Raw genomic sequence first — 21,606 nt, 5'->3', positions numbered from 1 at the left:
AATTTATGTTTCCCCCCCCTCCATCCCCACACTGCAGCCCCCCTTTCAGGGCTGGGTGCAAAACCTAATCCCCCAGGCTGAGGATGGAACCAACCTCTGGATAGTTATGGAAGAGTTTCACAGCAGCTGAGGTTTTAAAACAAATGACTATATTAGGAAGAAAGGGATCTCGTCCTCCAATAAGGTCGAGGCTGCTCCTGATATATTCAAGAATGCGTACCTCTCGGCTATTGTAGTCAACGTTTATGCCTTTCTGAGCATGTTGTATGAGCATGCAGGCTACACCCAACTAGGCCTGGCTTTACCCCAAGAGAAGCAAGACGAAACAGCCAAATGATTAAGTCCCGTGTAATAAGAGATCGGCCAGTATTTGCTATATGACAAAATGTTAGCTTGTTATAACAGCAGCCCTGCAAGATCAGGCCAGTGGGCCATCTAGTCCAAGCATCCTGTGGCCAGTCAATCAGGATTCGAACACAAGAGCCACTCTGCCCACCTGTTATTGCTAGCAAAAGGTGGTTTCAGAAACATTCTGTCTCATTCCCTCATACCTATGGGACCGCCTCTCCCGGTACGCCCCTCGGAGGACCCTAAGGTCCATAAATAGCAACACCCTAGAGGTCCCGGGCCCTAAGGAAGTCAGTTTAGCCACAACCAGAGCCAGGGCCTTTTCAACACTGGCTCCGGTCTGGTGGAACACTCTGCCTCATGAGACCAGGGCCCTGCAGGATCTGATTTCTTTCCGCAGGGCCTGCAAGACAGAGTTGTTCCGCCTGGCCTTTGGCTTGGAATCAACTTGATTCCCTCCCGCTCTCTCTTTTCCTTTCTCCTTCTGTGTTGGAACTCCTATTTGGGGACTTCCCTGGCTTTTTTCTGGCCCATGTAGGACCAGTCTGGATAGTTAGCCTTGGTGAAGACTTGACATTTTTATCCCCCCAAAGGTTTTTGATTGAGTTTCCACTGAAATGAGGCTGCATTTTAATGTTATATTTTAATCTTGTTTTTTAAGCTGTATTTCAATAAATTGTTTTTATATTTGGAGTTAGCCGCCCTGAGCCCGGTCTTGGCTGGGGAGGGCAGGTTATAAATAAAAGTTGTTTATTATTATTATTAACGGTGGAAACAGATCATAGCCATCATGACAAGTAGCCACGGATAGCCTTATTCTCAGCCTTATCCTCCGTGGAGGTGAAACATCCAAGCTGTGAGCCAACACTGCCTCCTGTGGAGCAAAGTTCTTAGTGAATCAAGTACTTTATTTTATCCATCCTGAATCTCCCAGTATTCCGCTTCACTGGGTGTCCACGAGTCCCAAAAAGGGAGGAAAACATTTTTGCATCCATTTCCCCCGTGGCATACATAATTTTATAAACTTAAGGTAAAGGTAAAGGGACCTCTGACCATTAGGTCCAGTCGTGGCCGACTCTGGGGTTGCGGCGTTCATCTCACTTTATTGGCCAAGGGAGCCGGCATACAGCTTCCAGGTCATGTGGCCAGCATGACTAAGCCGCTTTTGGCGAACCAGAGCAGCGCACACGGAAACGCCGCTTACCTTCCCGCTGGAGCGGTACCTATTTATCTACTTGCACTTTGACGTGCTTTTGAACTGCTAGGTGGGCAGGAGCAGGGACCGAGCAACGGGAGTGCACCCCGTTGTGGGGATTTGAACCGCCGACCTTCTGATCGGCAAGTCCTAGTTTATAAACTTGCCTTCACTCTAAACCAGGGTTTCCCAAACTTTGGTCTCCAGCTGTTTTGGGGCTACAACTCCCATCATCTCTAGATAGCAGGACCAGTGCTCAAGGATAATGGGAATTGTAGTCCCAAAACAGCTGGAGACCCAAGTTTGGGAAACCCTGCTCTAAACTAAGAAGTCCTAAATGCTGCAACCTTTTCTTACCAGGGAATCACTGCATTCCCTTTATCATTCCGATTGTGCTTTCCCTAACCCTTTCCAACTCTAGTGTGTTCTTTTTGAGGACATGTTTTGGTAACCTCGTTTGAGCTACTGCATTGAATTATACATGGGGCTGCCCTTTACTAGAAACAGTTGAGGCTGTTGAATGTTGCAGCTAGACTGCTGGGTACGGAGACTTACCTTGCCCATTTTAAAACAGCCATGCTGGCTTCTGGTTCATTTCGGAGCACAATTGGCTTTTCATTTCTGTGTCCTCTAGATGCTCTGGATTACAACTCCCATCAGCAGCAGCCAGCATGAGCCATTGTTTTCCCCAAAAATATGGCTACCGAGGGCTGCTATAAAGTATGTGCAACTCTGCACCCATCTTACAATTGCTAGTAAGCATTTTCTAAACCACAAGCAGTTTCCCCCCCAAAGGCAAACAACTAAACCAAACCAGTTTATTACCAGTGTTTTCGAAGTGGCTAAACCAAGGTTTTAATACAAAGCATTCTCCTTGACCTTAATGTTAAAAATACATTTACAGTGGTACCTTGGGTTACATACGCTTCAGGTTACAGACTTTGCTAACCCAGAAATAGTACCTCGGGTTAAGAACTTTGCTTCAGGATGAGAACAGAAATTGCGTGGTGGCAGCGGAAGGCCCCAATAGCTAAAGTGGTGCTTCAGGTTAAGAACAGTTTCAGGTTAAGAACGGACCTCCTGAACCAATTAAGTACTTAATCTGAGGTACCACTGTCCATCTCTTTTTTTCTTAAAAGAGCTCAGAATAGTGCTGGGTCCTCACATCGCAAACCTGGGTGGTTGGTTTAAGCCGAGATAAACACAAGAGCAAGCAGCTTGCCCAGGGCCACCCTAGACCTACATTTGAACCTGAATTCCTCAAAGGCAGCACTCTGCCAACAATAGATCAACCTGGGGCTGGATTATTTAAATGTATGCACAAAGGTAAATATACAAGAAAGTGCCTCAACATTCAGAAATTCAGCAGTGATTTAGGAACAAGAATCAGACCAAAGGCTCATCTCCAATGTCCTGTTCTTCCAGTTGCTTTAGGGCAGGGGTCAGCAACCTTTTTCAGCAGGGGGCTGGTCCACTGTCCCTCAGACCTTGTGGTGGGCTGGACTATATTTTGAAAAATAATATGAACGAATTCCTATGCCCCACAAATAACCCAGAGATGCATTTTAAATACAGTGGTACCTCGGGTTACATACGGTTCAGGTTACAGAAGCTTCAGGTTACAGACTCAACTAACCCAGAAATAGTGCTTTAGGTTAAGAACTTTGCTTCAGGATGAGAACAGAAATCGTGCTCCGCTCCGGCGGCACAGCGGCAGCAGGAGGCCCCATTAGCTAAAGCGGTGCTTCAGGTTAAGAACAGTTTCAGGTTAAGAACGGACCTCCAGAACGAATTAAGTACTTAACCCGAGGTACCACTGTAAAAGCACACATTCTACTCATGTAAAAACATGCTGATTCCCGGACCATCCATGGGCCGGATTGAGAAGGCGATTGGGCTGGATCCGGCCCCCGGGCCTTAATTTGCCTACCCATGCTTTAGGGGAAGCTCGCAAGGAGATGAATGCAAAACATTCTGCCCACCTGCGATTCCCAGCACATGGTATTCCAAAAACACAGCCATCACGGTAGGCAGCCATTCATAGCCTTGTCCTCCATGAATTTTTAGTGGCCATCCTTACACGTTGTAGGATCCAGTTTGACATGTGAAGAAGTGGGGGAAAGAGTATAAACCATTTTGGGATTGCAGAACTGAACCATGCAATCATGAGGGGAGGGGATGACTGTGCAGTGCTATTACTGAGAAGTTAGTTCCACTGAGTTAAGTGGTTTAAGTGCATACCCAGCTGCAGTTTTCAGTCATTATTTTCTTTGAAAACACAGTTCCCTGTTTTCTAAGTAGCTGTCACAGTCTCTCTCGTTCATATATAATGATAGGAACTATTTCAAAGTGCATGGGATCTGAAGGAAGGTCTCTGCAACACTCAGGAATGTAATACAACACAAGGACAACAGACGATGTACCAATTTAGTTTTACAGACATCACATGGGGTATTATTCCCTGCCCAGGAATAATTGCGCTGCAGCCCACTTCTTCGGAATGCTGAGAACCGCCATTTTGTAAAGAGCTTGCGTTTATCTTAAGATTCACCTTTCCCTGGAAGGAATACCAGTGGCGGAGCTGGACACTGAGGTCCAGCTCCGAGGGCCTTCTGGCAGTTCCCTCACTGTGAGAAGCCAAGTTACAGGGAACCAGCCAGAGGGCCTTCCTGGTAGCGGCACCCGCCCTGTGGAACGCCCTCCCATCAGATGTCAAGGAAATAAACAACTACAGTCATACCTCGGGTTAGATACTTCAGGTTGTGTCTTTTTGGGTTACGGACCCACCGAAAGTACCGTAACGGGTTACTTCCAGGTTTTGGTGGTCACACATGTGCAGAAGTGCCAAATCGCGCTTTGCGCATGCACAGAAGCACCGAATCGCGACACGCCACTGCGGGTTGCAAACATGCATCCTGCACAGATCACATTCGCAACGCGAGCCTCCACTGTATCTGAATTTTAGAAGACATCTGAAAGCAGCCCTGTTTAGAGAAGTTTTGAATGTTTGATGTTTTATCATGTTTTTAATATTCTGTTGGGAGCTGCCCTGAGTGGCTGGGGAAATCCAGCCAGATGGGTGGGGGGTATATTATTAATAATATTAATATTATTGGCAAACCACCACAAAGAGCCTGAATACCACAAGCAACTCCAGGGCCAGCCTACCCTTCTTGTTTCCCACAGTATTTGGTAAGCAGAGGTACAGTGCCCCTCTCTATGGAGGTTCCATTCAGCTATCATGGCTTATAATTATTCTGTTATATTTCCTCATCCTCGGACATGTCTCCGTACACAGATGGATACAGAATGCACACCCAGAGAAAAATCCAAGGATTAACAGAGCACCCATTCCTCCCCGTCTTTCATTTCTGGAGGTCACAAAGAAAACGTTTTCGGGGTGGCAGGGTTGAGTGGAGTTCAAAAAATTTGAAAGCAAGCACGTAGTGGGCCGAGTTGAACTGGAAATGGTGAGCAACAGGGTGCGGTTAGAATACCCTGCCAAATCCAGCCTGTGTAAACACACGCAAGGAGAGGTAGTTCAATCAGGATTTTTTTTAAATAAAAAAGAGCCTCAATGAACTCTGATCATTGAAGAGAAGAGTGGATTTGATATCCCGCTTTATCACTACCCGAAGGAGTCTCAAAGCGGCTAACATTCTCCTTTCCCTTCCTCCCCCACAACAAACACTCTGTGAGGCGAGTGGGGCTGAGAGACTTCAGAGAAGTGTGACTAGCCCAAGGTCACCCAGCAGCTGCATGTGGAGGAGCAGGGAATCAAACCCGGTTCCCCAGATTACAAGTCCACCGCTCTTAACCACTACACCACACTGGCTCTCCTATTGTCTCCCGCAGGCAGCCTCCCAGATGCAAACTCGAGACACGTCAACTAGGAAATGCAGCAGAACTGTTCTCTAACTCAGTTTGCCCCAACGAAACTAAGGCACTTTTATTTTGACTTACCACATTATTTGGAGAGAATCGTTCCCTCTGTTGGTGATGTTCTAAGCATGTCTGCCTAAGCATGTGTGCCAAAATGGCATCGTGCACACAAGGAAGGAAGGCTTGGGGAACCCTAAAGTTTGCAGAAGTACCAAAGAGAGGACTACCCTTAAAAACAAAAGGCCTGATGGGGGCTAAGCATATTCCATCACAACAAAATGCTGGTTGTTGAACAGAGGGAGAAGAAACAGAGTAATCCTGAACAGCAGCATTCCAGAATGTGCCTTTTTGTTGTACAACTCACTTGTTTCCCTTATAATATCCAAATCTATCTTCTCTGAAAATGCCCTTATTCCTATTGAGCTATTGTCAATATTGATATCTGGGCTAGAACTCATGGAAATGTTTGGCACAGCATGCAACACATCTATGAGATCTCTTTTTGTGCTTTTATAATAGTAGAAGACTGGCTAACCCCTGGCCCTCAACTCAGCGCTCGTACACTCATTCCTCCCCTCGCAAGATCCAGTTAGTCAGTTACTTCCTGGCTTGCAGCAAACCTTGCAGGGGGTTGGACCAGATGACCCTCTTGCTTCCCTTCAACTCTATGATTCCATAAACTATGGCTTGTGCTTCCCCTGCAAACCACTGCTTGAGCTCTAGTTTTGCAGAACAAGCACAAGCCATAGTTTGTTGGTTCAGATGCAATGGCAAATTATGGTTTGTTGCAAACCAGGAATTAACTAATTAAGCAGAGTATGTGGGAGGAGCATGGAGAGCTTGAGAGCCAAGACTCAAACATGTAACACCAAACCATGGTGTGCCGTTAATCGTGATTGACTGTTGTTGTTGTTGTTTAGTAATGTCTGACTCTTCATGACCCCATGGACCAGAACAAGCCAGGCACCCTTGTCCTCCACCCTCCCGCAGCTTGGCCAAACTCATGCTGGTAGCTTCGAGAACACTGTCCCACCATCTCATCCTCTGTCGTCCTCTTCTCCTTGTGCCCTCCATCTTTCCCAACATCAGGGTCTTTTCCAGGGAGTCTTCTCTTCTCATGAAGTGGCCAAAGTATTGGAGCCTCAGCTTCAGGATCTGTCCTTCCAGCGAGCACTCAGGGCTGATTGACTGTACCATCTACCAATGAAGCACTAAGGAGTATGCAGTATATGTAGCATTCATCCCACCCCCTACTTGGCCTATGGGGGAAGAAGGTCCACACCACTGCTGGTAGATTAATGGATCTAGAGAAGACCTAAAGGTCTCACTTCTGCCATGGACTCATTTGGTGTGCTCGGGGGTGGGGTTGCTTCCTGAAAGTCTCAACACCCCCATGTGTACAATGGAAGCAATTGCAACTTACTTTTCAGAATTCTGGCAAGGAATTCTTAAGCTGTGGCACAGAGTGGTCCAGACTGCAAACATGGATGGGGGCGGAAGGAACAAATTATAGGTGGATGAGCCAGTTCTAGGTCTGTGCCAATTTCACACGCACCACCCTACATCTGGCCTTTCCTATGGGCTTGCATTTTGGCTGTATGCATTCCTCACAAAATAAACATTTTGCTCTTCCCTCCAAATTATGTACGTTGCGCTTCTCCACGCAGCTCCCCACCTCCTTTAAATGTGTCTGAAAATGCATTTTTTTTTTAAAAAAAAAGCAACAACTGAAACTACATTGCAAAGTTCAGATAAGTGAGCAATCTGACTAATAACTGCATTACAGTCCACATAGGTCAGGTCACTTTAAAACGTGGCCTGAGCCACATTCTCTTCTGCCACCAGACAGGATGAGTGCATTTGTGAGCGTGGAGAATGGGTTGTGCCAGATAACCACTAGTCTTTCTGCCCTTCCATGAGGACTGCAAAACACTCTGTAAAACAAAGTGTGATATCTAAAAGGAGGAGCGCCCCTGTGCTGATTAGCACTGTCAGACAGCAATTCCACAAATTAAGGCCTGCTATGCAAAGAATGCAAATGACAATTGCAAACATATTGCAGTGCAAACATATTGTTTGAATTGTAGGGGTTCCTTCCTATCCACAGCTTCGCAGGCAGGCAGATTCTTGGGAAACTCGACGGACCCAAAGAGCAGAAAATCCCAACATGCTTTTAAAAGTGCTAGGGCAAGGTTTAGGAAGCAGAAAGCTTGAAAGAAAACAGAGACCACAGTTTCAATCCACTTCCCCCACTGGCCATTATAAAATGTTGAGAAGTGCTGTGGCACCCAGATTCAGGCAGTGCTTTGATTAAGGAGAGAATGGATTGGCAGGCTCTTGGTCCAATTCTAGGCATGCAGTTGGGGTGAGGGCGGGATCAAACACACATGGATACATCCCCTGCCATCTGCCTAAGATCCTTCAGGAATGCCCACCTCAAACTTAAACCTAAACTCCTCCATAGGAATGCCCACCACATACACGTAAAATAATTCTCTACCCCACAGCAAATGTCAGACAGTGAGAGTTGCAGAATCTGGTTATCCTTCTGTACAATAGCAGGTTTAAGTTGTGGATCTTGGGAGTCCAGTGATCCATCTCTATTTTTTAAGGCACTAGGAACTCAGGCTTGTCAGAAACAGGATACTGGGGAAGGGGACGTTAGTCCATTTGTTGGTTTGTGCTAGTAAAAAAAAAAGGTTGCTGTTGAGTTGTCAGAAAGAGAGACACTTTGCAGAAGATCACCGCCATTTTGCGAGCCGCAGCTGTTGAAAGCTTTCTTCCGCCCGCGTTCATTCTTTCTCAATTCCCCTGTTTCGCAAGGAGGAAATCAGCTGAAATCAGGAAACGTCGACCCAAAACCTCAAGAGCAGCTTCAGTTCTCAGTACTTTCTAGCCCTCCTTTTTAAAATGGACTGGCTTCCGAGGAACGGGGTTGTTTCGGAGACTCCGTGAGGCAAGGGTTTAGCGCAAGTTGGTTTCATGGCAAAGGCTAAGAAAGACTTAGGCCCACCCCCCCCCAACTTCCCTTCCTCAAGACGCAGTTCAAATCACGACGCAAGACACTCAGCCTCATGGCTTTGCATCATGGGAGCAACAGGGACTTGGCCAGCCGCATCCAGAACCATTTCTTGGTGCAGGGGTTGGTGTAGTCGCAAACCGTGATGAACCTGAGGATGCTCGGGAACTCCTTCTTCATGCTTTTGCACTTAACTGGAATGAGGCGCTTGAGGCGAGCTCCTGAAAGAGGAATCCAACATGGGAATGTGACATAAGAGATGGCCTGAGACCTTCTTCTTCTCTCTTTCACAGAGAGGCAGGAAACAGCTGCCCCCACTTTCCTTTCTGAGCTCCAACGAGGCTCTGCGTCAGAGCAGAGTCAAAATTTCTCAGAAAACCTTTTTCTGAGAATTTCCCTTTTACCCCTTCCTCTCCATCCCCCCATAAGGGACGCGGGTGGCGCTGTGGGTTAAACCACAGAGCTTAGAACTTGCTGATCAGAAGGTTGGCGGTTCAAATCCCCACGACGGGGTGAGCTCCCATTGCTCGGTCCCAGATCCTGCCAACCTAGCAGTTCGAAAGCACGTCAAAGTGCAAGTAGATAAATAGGTACCACTCTGGCGGGAAGGTAAATGGCGTTTCCGTGCGCTGCTCTGGTTTGCCAGAAGCGGCTTAGTCATGCCAGCCACATGACCCGGAAACTATACGCCGGCTCCATTGGCAAATAAAGCGAGATGAGCGTCGCAACCCCAGAGTCGGTCACGACTGGACCTAATGGTCAGGGGTCCCTTTACCTTTACTCCATCCTTCGTACACACACACACACACACACACACACACACACACACAGGCTCCAGGGTGCCTCACAGGAAGCGGATAATAAATTTAACAAATAAGTAGCAACAATATGGATCAGGTAGCCCATGCAGCTGTTTACCTGGGGAGAGGCTGAGGGCAAACTTGGTCTGGAAGTCACAGGCTTCGCTATCGAGGTAGTCATCCGAAATCACTACCACCATTTTCCGGCACCTGAAGTTTTTTAAAAAAAACACAGAACAGAGAAAACACGTTTGTGAAAAGTGAGCGGACAACTGAGAGGATGAAGCCTAGGCAACTGGAAGTGTTCTGACCAACAGGGAACGGGGCGTTTTCGGAGCTCTAGATACGGCCTAGTGTAGTGGTCCTCAAAGGAGAGAATGGCAAGAATGGCGGGAAGATTCAAGGACAATCAATACTCTGTTTTGAGAATGACTCCTGTTCTTCTGTAGCTGTGTTGTTTTATACTTCCTGGATGTCCCGTGATCACATTATAAAGCGGTTGTGTTGTATGTTTTAAATCAAGTTGTTTCTTTTTGTTTCCCAGTGTACAGTGGTACCTCAGGTTACATACGCTTCAGGTTACAGACTCCACTAACCCAGAAATAGTGCTTCAAGTTAAGAACTTTGCTTCAGGATGAGAACAGAAATCGTGCTCTGGTGGCGCGGCGGCAGCAGGAGGCCCCATTAGCTAAAGTGGTGCTTCAGGTTAAGAACAGTTTCTGGTTAAGAACAGACCTCCGGAACGAATTAAGTACTTAACGAAAAAAGATTAAGGACCTCTGGCCTAGTGGGTAACGGGGAGCCTGAAAGATGTGTGGGTCATAGGCCACAAGGCACTCCATTTCCTCCCCACATATGCACATCTTCTCTTTAGTCTCCGCACATCTGCCTTCCCTTTCTGCATCTGCCTAGTCCCAATACTTTAAAGTGACAAGAAACATCTTAATCTAGCCCCAAAACTGCATCCAACCCAAACTGCAAAGCAGAGCCTGACTATATGAATACGGACTGTAAAGTATTTGTCAGCCTCTTCTCCTCTTCTTCTCTGTGACCATATGCAAAGGTAGATGGTGTTGTTGTTTAGTCATTTAGTTGTGTCTGACTCTTCGTGACCCCATGGACCTGAGCACGCCAGGCACTCCTGTCTTCCACTGCCTCCCACAGTTTGGTCAAACGCATGCTGGTAGCTTTGCGAACACCGTCCAACCATCTCGTCCTCTGTCGTCCCCTTCTCCTTGTGCCCTCCATCTTTCCCAGCATCAGGGTCTTTTCCAGGGAGTCTTCTCTTCTCATGAGGTGGCCAAAGTATTGGAGCCTCAGCTTCACGACCTGTCCTTCCAGTGAGCACTCAGGGCTGATTTCCTTAAGAATGGATAGGTTTGATCTTCTTGCAGTCCATGGGACTCTCAAGAGTCTCCTCCAACACCATAATTCAAAAGCATCAATTCTTTGGCGATCAGTCTTCTTTATGGTCCATCTCTCACTACTGGGAAAACCATAGCTTTTACTATACGGAGCTTTGTTGGCAAGGTGATGTCTCTGCTTTTTAAGATGCTGTCTAGGTTTGCCATCGCTTTTCTCCCAAGAAGCAGGTGTCTTTTAATTTCGTGGCTGCTGTCACCATCTGCGGTGATCATGGAGCCCAAGAAAGTAAAATCTCTCACTGCCTCCATTTCTTCCCCTTCTATTTGCCAGGAGGTGATGGGACCAGTTGCAGAGGTAGGTAGGGATCCCAAATCTCCGGCTTACTGTTACACAATCTTAGGAAAAGCTGCTCCCTCTGGCTGTCTCCATCTTAAACATCACTGGGCTTTGAAGACCATTCATTCATTTAAAAATGCTCGGACCACAATCTCCCGATATCCAGGTGGCGCCTGGGAATGGCATACAGTAAGGAATCAATTGCCGCAAATTGCAGGGGTGTGTGTGTGTGTGTGTGTGTGTGAGTGCTGTTGTGCTCAGGTCCTGCTTCTGAGCTTGCCATAGGAATACTTCTAAATGGACTTCTTCATTCCACTTGGTATTTCTATTGGATTTCATTGGTTTTATGTTCCGCCCGCACTGCTGGCTGACTTGCCTGCCTGCCGTTCTGTCATCATGCTGGAGTTGCTACAGCCACCAACAGGCAGCCATGTGAACTGCAGCATGACAACAGCCTTACAATTTATTTTATATATGACACATGCAGGTGGGTAGTTTTTTGTTGTTTTTTTTAAAGTAACTGTTTTACTTAATTTATATCCTAAATTGCTTTGGGATGCCTCACTGGAAGCAATTCATAAACAAAATAAATAAATATCAGGCATCCGGTTGGCCGCTGTGAGAATAGGATGCAGGACTGAATAGATAATGATAAGGTAAAGGTAAAGGTACCCCTGCCCGTACGGGCCAGTCTTGACAGACTCTGGGGTTGTGCGCCCATCTCACTTAAGAGGCCAGGGGCCAGCGCTGTCCGGAGACACTTCCGGGTCACGTGGCCAGCGTGACATCGCTGCTCTGGCAAGCCAGAGCCGCACACGGAAACGCCGTTTACCTTCCCGCTGGTAAGCGGTCCCTATTTATCTACTTGCACCCGGAGGTGCTTTCGAACTGCTAGGTTGGCAGGCGCTGGGACCGAGCAGCGGGAGCGCACCCCGCCGCAGGGATTCGAACCGCCGACCTTTCGATCGGCAAGTCCTAGGTGCTGAGGCTTTAACCCACAGCGCCACCTGCGTCCCCACAGATAATGATAAAATCCATTAAATTACAACCTTTTCAGCACTGATTTAATTCTCAGTTTTTTTTCTGGGCTGTTCTATGCTGCCAATTCCTTTTTTTATCACTACTATTTTTACTGTGTAGTTTTTTGAGGGGGAGTGTTTTATTTCTTTTTATTCAACAAAACTTCTAGACCACTTGATCAAAAAGAAATGAAAACTAGGCGATTCACATAAAATAGCACAAATTATTATTTAAAACACCAATAAAAAAATCAAACTTTAGAAGCAAGTAGATATAATAAAAATACATTGTGAAAATGCCCTCGGCGGCCGGTGTGGTGTAGTGGTTACAGTGTCAGTCTAGGACCTGGGAGACCAGGGTTCGAATCCCCACTCTGTCATGAAATATACTGGGTAACCTTGGGCTATTCACTGCCCCTCAGCCTAACCTAACTCACAGCAATAGATTCTGCCTGCCTGCTACTTGTTGGGATTAACTGAGGGAGAGAAACATGTGAGCCACTTTGAGCTCCTTGGAGGAAAAGGTGGGCTATAAATTCAATTATAAATGAATGAATGAAGTAAGTGTTGATGGGCAGCATAAAAGTTCCTAAAGCAAATAAATATTACAGCCACTTTTCCCCAGCCTTAAAATAATAGAAAGGAATGCAATACATTTTTAAAAACTAGGCTTGTTCACTAGTAAAGGTAAAGGTACCCCTGACCATTAGGTCCAGTCGCGGACGACTCTGGGGTTGCGGCGCTCATCTCGCTTTATTGGCCGAGGGAGCTGGTGTACAGCTTCCGGGTCATGTGACCAGCCTGACTAAGCCGCTTCTGGCGAACCAGAGCAGCGCACGGAAACGCCGTTTACCTTCCCGCTGGAGCGGTACCTATTTATCTACTTGCACTTTGACGTGCTTTCGAACTGCTAGGTTGGCAGGAGCAGGGACCGAGCAACAGGAGCTCACCCCGTTGTGCGGAATCGAACCGCCGACCTTCTGATCAGCAAGTCCTAGGCTCTGTGGTTTAACCCACAGCGCCACCCGTGTCCCTACTAGGCTTGTTCACTAGTTCCTAGTTATTCTAGAATGCCTTTCAACCTGCTCTTTTGGGCTGGCGGTGGGGGGAAGCACTGCTTTCCCCCACCGCCAACCTCAAAGATCCCGGAAGCCTTTGGAGCGCAGCGCGAGTTCCCGCTGCGCTCCGCAGGCTTCCGGTTCCTTTTGCTGAAGCCAGGAGAGGAAGACTCTCCCGGCTTCAGCGAAAGGAACCTGAAGCCTCCAGAGCGCGGAGGGAGCGCTCCCTCTGCGCTTCGGAGGCTTCGCGTTGCTATCGCTGAAGCCAAGAAGCCTGCATTCGCTCCATAGGACACACACACACATTTCCCATTAATTTTTGGAGGGGGGAAAGTGTGTCCTATAGAGCGAAAAATACGGTAACTGGGAACAAACCAAGAGAGCTGTGGGAAGCACGGTGGATATTTCCATTGCTGCCCACCTGGGTGCATATTCCTCAACTCACCGCGTCTCTATAAGTTCGCTGGTGATGGTCCAGACGCACGTTCCGGGGAGGACATCCCGGTCAAACACACAGAGCTTCAGCTTGTGCTCTGTCTGTTCCAGCTCTTGAATCATCTCTTGCACAAAGTGAAGGTCGTTCGGGCAGTAACAGATGAAGGCATCAAACATCTCTACCGTTTGTCCTGAATTAAAACAACAACGAAAACAACACTAGATGACATTATGCATTCATTTATGCCAACTCTCAAGAGACTGCTGTCTACCGTATTTTTCACTCTATAAGACACACCAGACCACAAGACGCACCTAGTTTTTGGAGGAGGAAAACAAGAAAAAAAATATTCTGAATCTCAGAAGCCAGAACAGCAAGAGGGAACGCTGCGCAGTGAAAGCAGCAATTCTTCTTGCTGTTCTGGACTGTGATAGCTACGCGGCCTGCATTTGCTCCATAAGACGCACACACATTTCCCCTTACTTTTTAGGAGGGAAAAAGTCAGTCTTATAGAGCAAAAAATACGGTATTTTCAGAATTAAAAACTGGCAGTGATCTGCCCCCTTTTTGGGGGGTTCAGCTCAAAATAATTGTTGAGCTTTTTTTAGGGAGGAGGAAAGCCCCATTTTGGGGGCTTAATGGGCGGGGCGAAGGGGTGGGGCAGGAGGAAAGGGAGCCAGAGATCATCCGTGATCTACCAAAACCTCATGGATTGTAGATCACCATCGACCTGTTGGACATCCCTGATTTAGGCCTTCATTGCATCAATATGCCCCCTTTTTCTCAAGGTGGCAAACATGGACCACCCCCCTCCTCCTTTAAACCCCACAACAACCCTGTGAGGTAGGTGAGGCTGAGAAGCAGAGACTGGCCCAAGGCCACCCAGTGAATTTCATGGCAGAGTGGGGATTCGAACCCTGGTCTCCCAGGTCCTAGCCCAACGCGCTAACCACTATAGCACACTGGCGCGAATGGAGGGAGCGGGGAAGTGTTACCCGTCTGAGCCAGCCTTGCACACAAGTTCTCAAAAATTACCGTCCCCCGGCTCACATAGAGCTGTGAAACGTCCTCAGACCTAAAAGAACCTTGCTGTATACCTTCCCTGCTAGTCACCTGGAGGATGTAACCGCTCGCCACAGGAGTGCAGGAAAGTAGCTGCTTGCAAACCGCATGTAAACTATCCCGGTTGTAACAGATGCTTGGCAATCACCTTATTTTTTGCTGTATAAGACGCACTTTTTCCCTCCTAAAAAGTAAGGGAAAATGTGTGTGCGTCTTATGGAGCAAATGCAGGCTGTCCCAGAAGCCAGAACAGTGCTCCGTCTCGCTGTTCTAGCTTTGGGCTTAGCTGCGCAAAGCCTCCTGCCTTCATCCCGCTGCCCTCCGCTGTCCCAGAAGCCTCTGCAGGACACGTGGATGAAGGCTCCCCGTGCCCCGCGGAGGCTTTGCACGAAGCTAGAACACCTAGAGGGAGTGCTGCGCAGCGCTCCCTCTAGCTATTCTGGCTTTTGGATAGCCCCCACGAAGCCTCCGTAGGGCACGAAGGCTCCCCGCTGTCCTGCAGAGGCTTCATGCAGGGCACAGGGCAGGGCCCGGGAGAGGCTTCAGCGGCTATCCCAGAAGCCAGAACAGCAAGAGGCTATCCCAGAAGCCAGATCCCTCTTGCTGTTCTGGCTTCTGAGATTCAATTTTTTTTTCTGGTTTCCTCCCCCCCAAACTAGGTAAAGGTAAAGGTACCCCTGCCCGTACGGGCCAGTCTTGACAGACTCTGGGGTTGTGCGCCCATCTCACTTAAGAGGCCAGGGGCCAGCGCTGTCCGGAGACACTTCCGGGTCACGTGGCCAGCGTGACATCGCTGCTCTGGCCAGAGCCAGAGCCGCACACGGAAACGCCGTTTACCTTCCCGCTGGTAAGCGGTCCCTATTTATCTACTTGCACCCGGAGGTGCTTTCGAACTGCTAGGTTGGCAGGCGCTGGGACCGAGCAGCGGGAGCGCACCCCGCCGCAGGGATTCGAACCGCCGACCTTTCGATCGGCAAGCCCTAGGCGCTGAGGCTTTAACCCACAGCGCCACCTGCGTCCCTTCCCCCCCAAACTAGGTGCGTCTTATTGTCTGGTGCGTCCTATAGAGCGAAAAATATGGTACATGTAGCTCAAAATCCATTTAACACATTGCTCTACAGAGCACCCTCCTCCAGGACGAATTCTAGACAGGCTGATGAGCTATGCAGGCGCCTCCATGGGCAGTAACACCGAGGTCAAAGAAAAACTTGCTTGCACATGTCTTCTCTCTTAGTTTAGCTGCATGTTTATCGTCATGTTGCTATGCTCAATGGTCCACTGGTTTCCCAAAATGCAGCATTTTAACTGTTTCTTTTTTCAATAGTGTTATTAATTTCCCAATAGCTACCATGATTTGATTTTATTTTATTAAAAAGAGTGTGATAGATTGTGCTCATTTTACCTGGTGCTTTTCTCTTTGCTTCTTTTTAAAATAATTTTCATTAAAGATTTTCTCTGTTTGCAAAAGTATGCGCATCAGTCTCTTTTTTCAGGTTATAAAGTCTTTTTTGCAGGTCAGTTCCGTTTAATACGAGACGTTAGTGTTGTATACGGCATTTTACCTGGTGCTTTTGAACAGCTGCACTTCAAAGAGGTGCAATCTGTGTGGGGCCGGGAGCTTTACCTGTGAATTTCTGCCTGTGCTGCAAAACCGTTAAAAGGTTCAGGAGCCCTGCCAGAAAATTAGGCGCCCATCAACCCTAGCCACAAAAGGTGGGAAAGTTATCTCATTTCCTCTTCCTTTCAGTGGCTGCATAAACACTGTTCTCTCTCACACACCCAGACCATCTTTTCCGAATCAAATAATCTAATTTGGTCCCTTACCTTTCCCGCCCCGACCTGGCCACAGTGATCCATGCGACGGTCACCTCCAGGCTTGACTACTGTAATTGGCTCTACGCGGGGCTGCCCTTTAAGCTGTCCCAGAAACTCCAGCGGGTGCAGAATGCTGCAGCGAGGCTCCTCACGGGGTCTCTGCCATGGGAGCATATTCACCCAGTGCTTTTCAAGCTGCACTGGCTCCCGGTGGAGTACAGGGTCAGATTTAAGGTGCTGCTTTTGACCTTTAAAGCCCTTCACGGCCTAGGACCCTCGTACCTACGGGACCGCCTCTCCCGGTATGCCCCATGGAGAGCCTCAAATAGCAACACCCTAGTCGTCCCAGGCCCTAGGGAATTTAGATTAGCTTCAACCAGAGCCAGGGCCTTTTCAACTCTGGCTCCAGCCTGGTGGAACGCTCTGCCTCATGAGACCAGGGCCCTGCAGGATCTGATTTCTTTCCGCAGGGCCTGTAAGACAGAGTTGTTCTGCCTGGCCTTTGGCTTGGAGCCAATTTGATTCCCTCCCTCTCTTTCTTTTTTCTTTTTCTTCTCCTCCTGCGATGAGGCTACATTTTAATATTTTAATGTTTCAATATTTTAATTTTGTTTTTAAGTTGTAATCATTCAACTTGTTTTTATTATTGCTTGTAAGCCGCCCTGAGCCCAGCCTTGGCTGGGGAGGGCGGGGTATAAATAAAAACTTATTAGTATTATTATTATTATTATGGTCTTTTCCTTTTCTTTTACCAAGGGGGTCATCTCGCGTAGTGATGCCCTGCAGTTCCGATGACCTTGCGATACTGCTGTCCACCGCCGGGACCTGAACGGGCCTCTCCACCTCCTCCTCCTGTTTCCTCCGCAGGTACTTCTTGCAATCTTCTTCTGCAAAGAGACAGAGAACCATAATAATAAGGCATGTTTCTGGGTATGCTTCGTTTGCAGTTCAGGGCCCGTCCGCACGACAGCCTCCTCTGCTCAGTGCTAAACCACAAACACAGGAAATGTGGGCTGGAGGAAGGAGGAGGCTAAATCTCTCTTCCTGGGCCAATACCCTAAAGCCAATGATGGGGGCGCACAAGCCCAAACTGACCCTGAATCAGCTCAATCTCTACACCCATTAAATTGGCTAAAATGTATAAGGTAAACAATAAATGTTGGAAATGTAAAGAAAAAGAAGGAACATTTCACCATATGTGGTGGGAATGTAAAAAGGTGAAAAACCTTTTTCACCTTTTTCACATGGGAAATGATATACAATGAGATGAAAAAAAGGTTGAAATATACATTTATTAAAAAACCAGAAGCTTTTTTATTGGGCATTGTAGGGGATGATATAAATAGAAATGATTGTAAGCTGTTTTTATACGCAATGACGGCAGCAAGAATATTACTGGCACAAAAATGGAAGCAAGAAGAATTACCGACGAAAGAAGGTTGGCGGATGAAATTGATGGACTATGCAGAATTAGATAAACTAACGGGAAGAATTCGAAACCAGCGGGACCAGAGATTCACAGAAGATTGGCGTAAATTTACGGACTATCTGAAAAGTAATTGTGATGATCAGATTACATTTGGAGGTTTGCAGGAAGTTTTGTGAGGTGAATAATTTGAATTATTGCATAATTGGATGAAAAGGACGATGCTAGTTAAGATAATTAAAGGCAATATGAATTTAAGAAATGCAGAAGAAATCATAAAAATGGGGGCTCATCAGAGGTGCTGATGGAAGCCCCAAAATTGTATAAGATGTGACATTTTGTGGTATGTATGACAATTAATATGTTTTAAAATGAATAAAAATTATTTTTTTAAAAAAGAATCAGCTCAACCTCATGCAACTAGCATGCAGAGGTCAGGTGAAGATCTCCACCTGCTCTGGTTGGGAACTTTCTTGTAGCAAACACTAGGCTGCCACTGAGGACAGACAGAGGGGCTTGGATGTGTTAGGCACTGAAGAACACTCTGGGGCAAGGATAATGAGCCTGGGCTCCCCAGATGTTCTTGAACTGCATCTTCCACTATCTCTGAGCATTGGCCATGCTGGTTGGAGCTGATGGGAAACCAGGGTGGATAAAAATCAATGATTTTTTAAAAATAAAAGTAATATTTTTATATATCAATCAATTTTTTAAAATTTAAATTGGATTTTTAAAATAAAATGCTCTTGGAGGAAAAAGTCTTTCTATTGAAGTTACATTATAGTCCAAAGACTATTCATTAGGAAATAAGGATTTGTTTTAAGTTTTTCATATGTGCCAGCACTCAAAGTTTTTTTAAAAAAATTGTTTAACCACATCAGTTAACAAACATGGATACCTATGCTATCTTATTGTCTTAGTTAAATAGATTGTTTAAATAATAAAATTGATTATTTTTCTCCTTTCGATAAAGTACAGCGGAAAAGTTGTCCATGTATAAACAGTTAACTTATTAAACCTCACAATAATTTCATAATTATCTGTAAAAACTACTCTGAAAATTTATTATTCCAAAAATGCAACCTTCATTTGGTTGTAAATATTAAGATTATACCAACAAGAATGAGTCTTTCTGTAAAAAAATATGACTGAAATCAAGTCTTACTGACTAGTGATATAAATCGTGATTTAAATCGATTCATTTTAAATCAAATCTACCTGTGGGAAACAGTGCAACAGCATCTAAAAATGCAGATTGAGGATTGCAGGAGCAAGCACAACCTACAGCCATGCAAGAGAGGCAGTGTGGTGCAGTGGTTAGAGTGCCGGCTTAGGACCCTGGAGACCCGGGTTCAAATTCCCACCCAGGAATGCAGTTCGCTGGGTGACCTTGGGCCAGTCACAGTCGTCTTTCAGCCTAACCTACCCCACAGGGTTGTTGTTGGGACTGAAAGAGGAGGGGCAGAGCCCAGAAGGGGCAGAATCATATATGCCAGCTTGAAGTCCCTGGGAGAAAAAGGCAGGATATAAATGCAGCAAACAAAACACAAAATGACGCCAAACTTTACATTTTGTTGCTGCTTCAAATATCAGTCGCTAGTTTGGGCTCTCATTCCTTGGTGCTGCTGTTGTGTTTTTTTAACGATGGACAAAGGGTACGCCATAGCCGGGTAGAAGTACTCGGGAATGCAGCTGTAAAAAGGTAAAGGACCCCTGACAGTTAAGTCCAGTCGCAAACGACTCTGGGGTTGCAGCGCTCATCTCACTTTACTGGCCGAGGGAGCTGGCGTTTGTTCGCAGACAGTTTTTCCGGGTCATGTGGCCAGCAGGACCAGAGCAGCGCACAGAAACGCCATACAGTGGTACCTCGGGTTACATACACTTCAGGTGACATACACTTCAGGTTACAGACTCCGCTAACCCAGAAATAGCGCTTCAGGTTAAGAACTTTGCTTCAGGATGAGAACAGAAATTGTGCTCCGGCGGCATGGCAGCAGCAGTAGGCCCCATTAGCTAAAGTGGTACTTCAGGTTAAGAACAGTTTCAGGTTAAGTACAGACCTCTGGAACGAATTAAGTACTTAACCAGAGGTACCACTGTATACCTTCCCACTGGAGCGGTACCTATTTATCTACATGCACTTTGATGTGCTTTCGAACTGCTAGATTGGCAGGAACAGGGACCCTTCAGCTGTACAGCTCCTTCTCTTGATGAAGCAAGTGTGTTTTCTTCTGGTAGGGCTGGAACCAATGGATTCAAGTTACAGTGGTACCTCAGGTTAAGAACTGAATTCGTTCCAGAGGTTTGTTCTTAACCTGAGGTACCACTTTAGCTAATGGGGCCTCCCACTGCTGCCGCGCCACAATTTCTGTTCTCATCCTGAAGCAAAGTTCTTAACCCGAGGTACTATTTCTGGGTTAGCGGAGTCTGTAACCTGAAGCGTCTATGACCCGAGGTGCCACTGTACAAGAAAAGAGATTCTGGCTAAACATCACAAGGAACTTTCTGATGCTAAGAGCAGAGAGCTCAAACACCCACTGAAAGGTCTTCCAGTAAGAGCTTTTTGGGAGTGGACTCTCCTTTAATGGAGGTTTAGAAGCAGAGGCTGGATGGCCATCTGTCAATAGTTGGGATTCCTGCACTGCAGTGGGTTGGACTAGATGACCCTCGGTGCCCCTTCCAACTCTGTAATTCTATGATCCCATGAAATGTTTTTAAGTTAAAGCAAACAAACAAAAGCAACAGCGTTGCAGAAACACACCCGGAACCAAAACACCTTCAAATAGGAGTGCTAAACAACGAGGAGGAAACAAAACCAAGAAATTAGGAAGAGGGAGGAAGAATATCGGTAGCCATTTCCTCTCTCTCTCCGGGAAACTGTTACCTTACAGGCAGAAATCCAACCGGCGACGCCCCGGCCGCTCGGAGGATGGGCGCAATGCCTCCTCTGCTGGAAACTGGGTACTGGGGCGCAACAGAAAGGAGAGGCCGTGCGTAAAACAGGGCGCTCATTCTGGAGAGGCCGTGCGTAAAAGAGGGCGCGGGGAGAGAAAGGTGTCCCCCCTTGGACTGGGGCGGAGGGGGCATCGACGGGACGGGAGGAGGGCGAGAATCAGGGGCGTCCCCGGGCCCTGTTTGCTCACCGATGCTGGTCCCCAGGTCGGCCAGGACGTCTCGGCGGCCGAGGTGGCGCAGCAGCCCCAGGAGGCGGCCCACGGTGGCGCCGCCGGGGCAGCGCTTCTGCCAGTCGGCCAAGAGGCTCTCGGTGGGGTCGGCCTTGCCTTCGAAGTGCTTGATCTCCAGGTAGTCGTAGCCCAGCTCCTCGGCCAGCGCCGTCCAGTCGGAGGCCACCGGGGCGCGCGGGTTGAGGAACAGCCCCAGGCGGCGGCGCACCGAGTAGTTGAGCGCCACCAGCGGCACCGAGTCTTCTTCCGACGGGGAGGACGGAGACGCGCCAGCGGCGCCAACAGCAGCGACCTCCGCCATCACTCGCCGGGCTCTCTCGCGCCTCGCCGCCTTCCCTTTCCTGTCCCCGCGGCCGCTTTCGCAACTTCCCCGACGGGGCGGAGCAGGAGGAGGAGATGATGAGCCTCCAAACCGGTTTCGCTTTTGGTGCCGGCTCAGCCGCGGGATGCATCCGTCCAGCAGATTGGAAGATTCAGAATAGATGCGCCTAGTGGTTAACGCTATGGGACGCGCGCTCCCACGAGAGGCAGGGATGGCCACGCCAAGCTAGACGGCTCTAAAATTGTTATTAGTTATTAAAATTTGAGCATTGTCCTTAGCCCAGAGCTTTCCAAACTGTGTCGATACAGCTGCAGTGTGTAGGTTTGTCGCGCGAACGC

General features: G+C 47.6%; 2 protein-coding genes across 2 annotated transcripts in view; one reads left to right on the top strand and one right to left on the bottom strand.

Annotated features, from left to right (window-relative positions):
- XIRP1 (xin actin binding repeat containing 1) overlaps nt 1–21,606 on the top strand; it is a 282,674-nt gene that overhangs the window by 205,940 nt on the left and 55,128 nt on the right. The window lies entirely within an intron of this gene.
- MYD88 (MYD88 innate immune signal transduction adaptor) lies at nt 2,348–21,316 on the bottom strand. The gene is made up of 5 exons (XM_079947044.1): nt 20,905–21,316; nt 17,088–17,222; nt 13,468–13,648; nt 9,363–9,454; nt 2,348–8,665 (listed from the first exon to the last, which is right to left on the bottom strand). The coding sequence occupies exons 1-5, from the start codon at nt 21,245–21,247 to the stop codon at nt 8,511–8,513; spliced, it is 906 nt and encodes a 301-aa protein (XP_079803170.1). The 5' UTR covers nt 21,248–21,316; the 3' UTR covers nt 2,348–8,510.

The sequence above is a fragment of the Podarcis cretensis genome, assembly GCF_951804945.1.
Source record: "Podarcis cretensis genome assembly, chromosome: 12".
NCBI lineage: Eukaryota > Metazoa > Chordata > Lepidosauria > Squamata > Lacertidae > Podarcis > Podarcis cretensis.
Note: the sequence above shows the minus strand (reverse complement) of the source record. Positions and strands in the feature narration are given on the sequence as shown.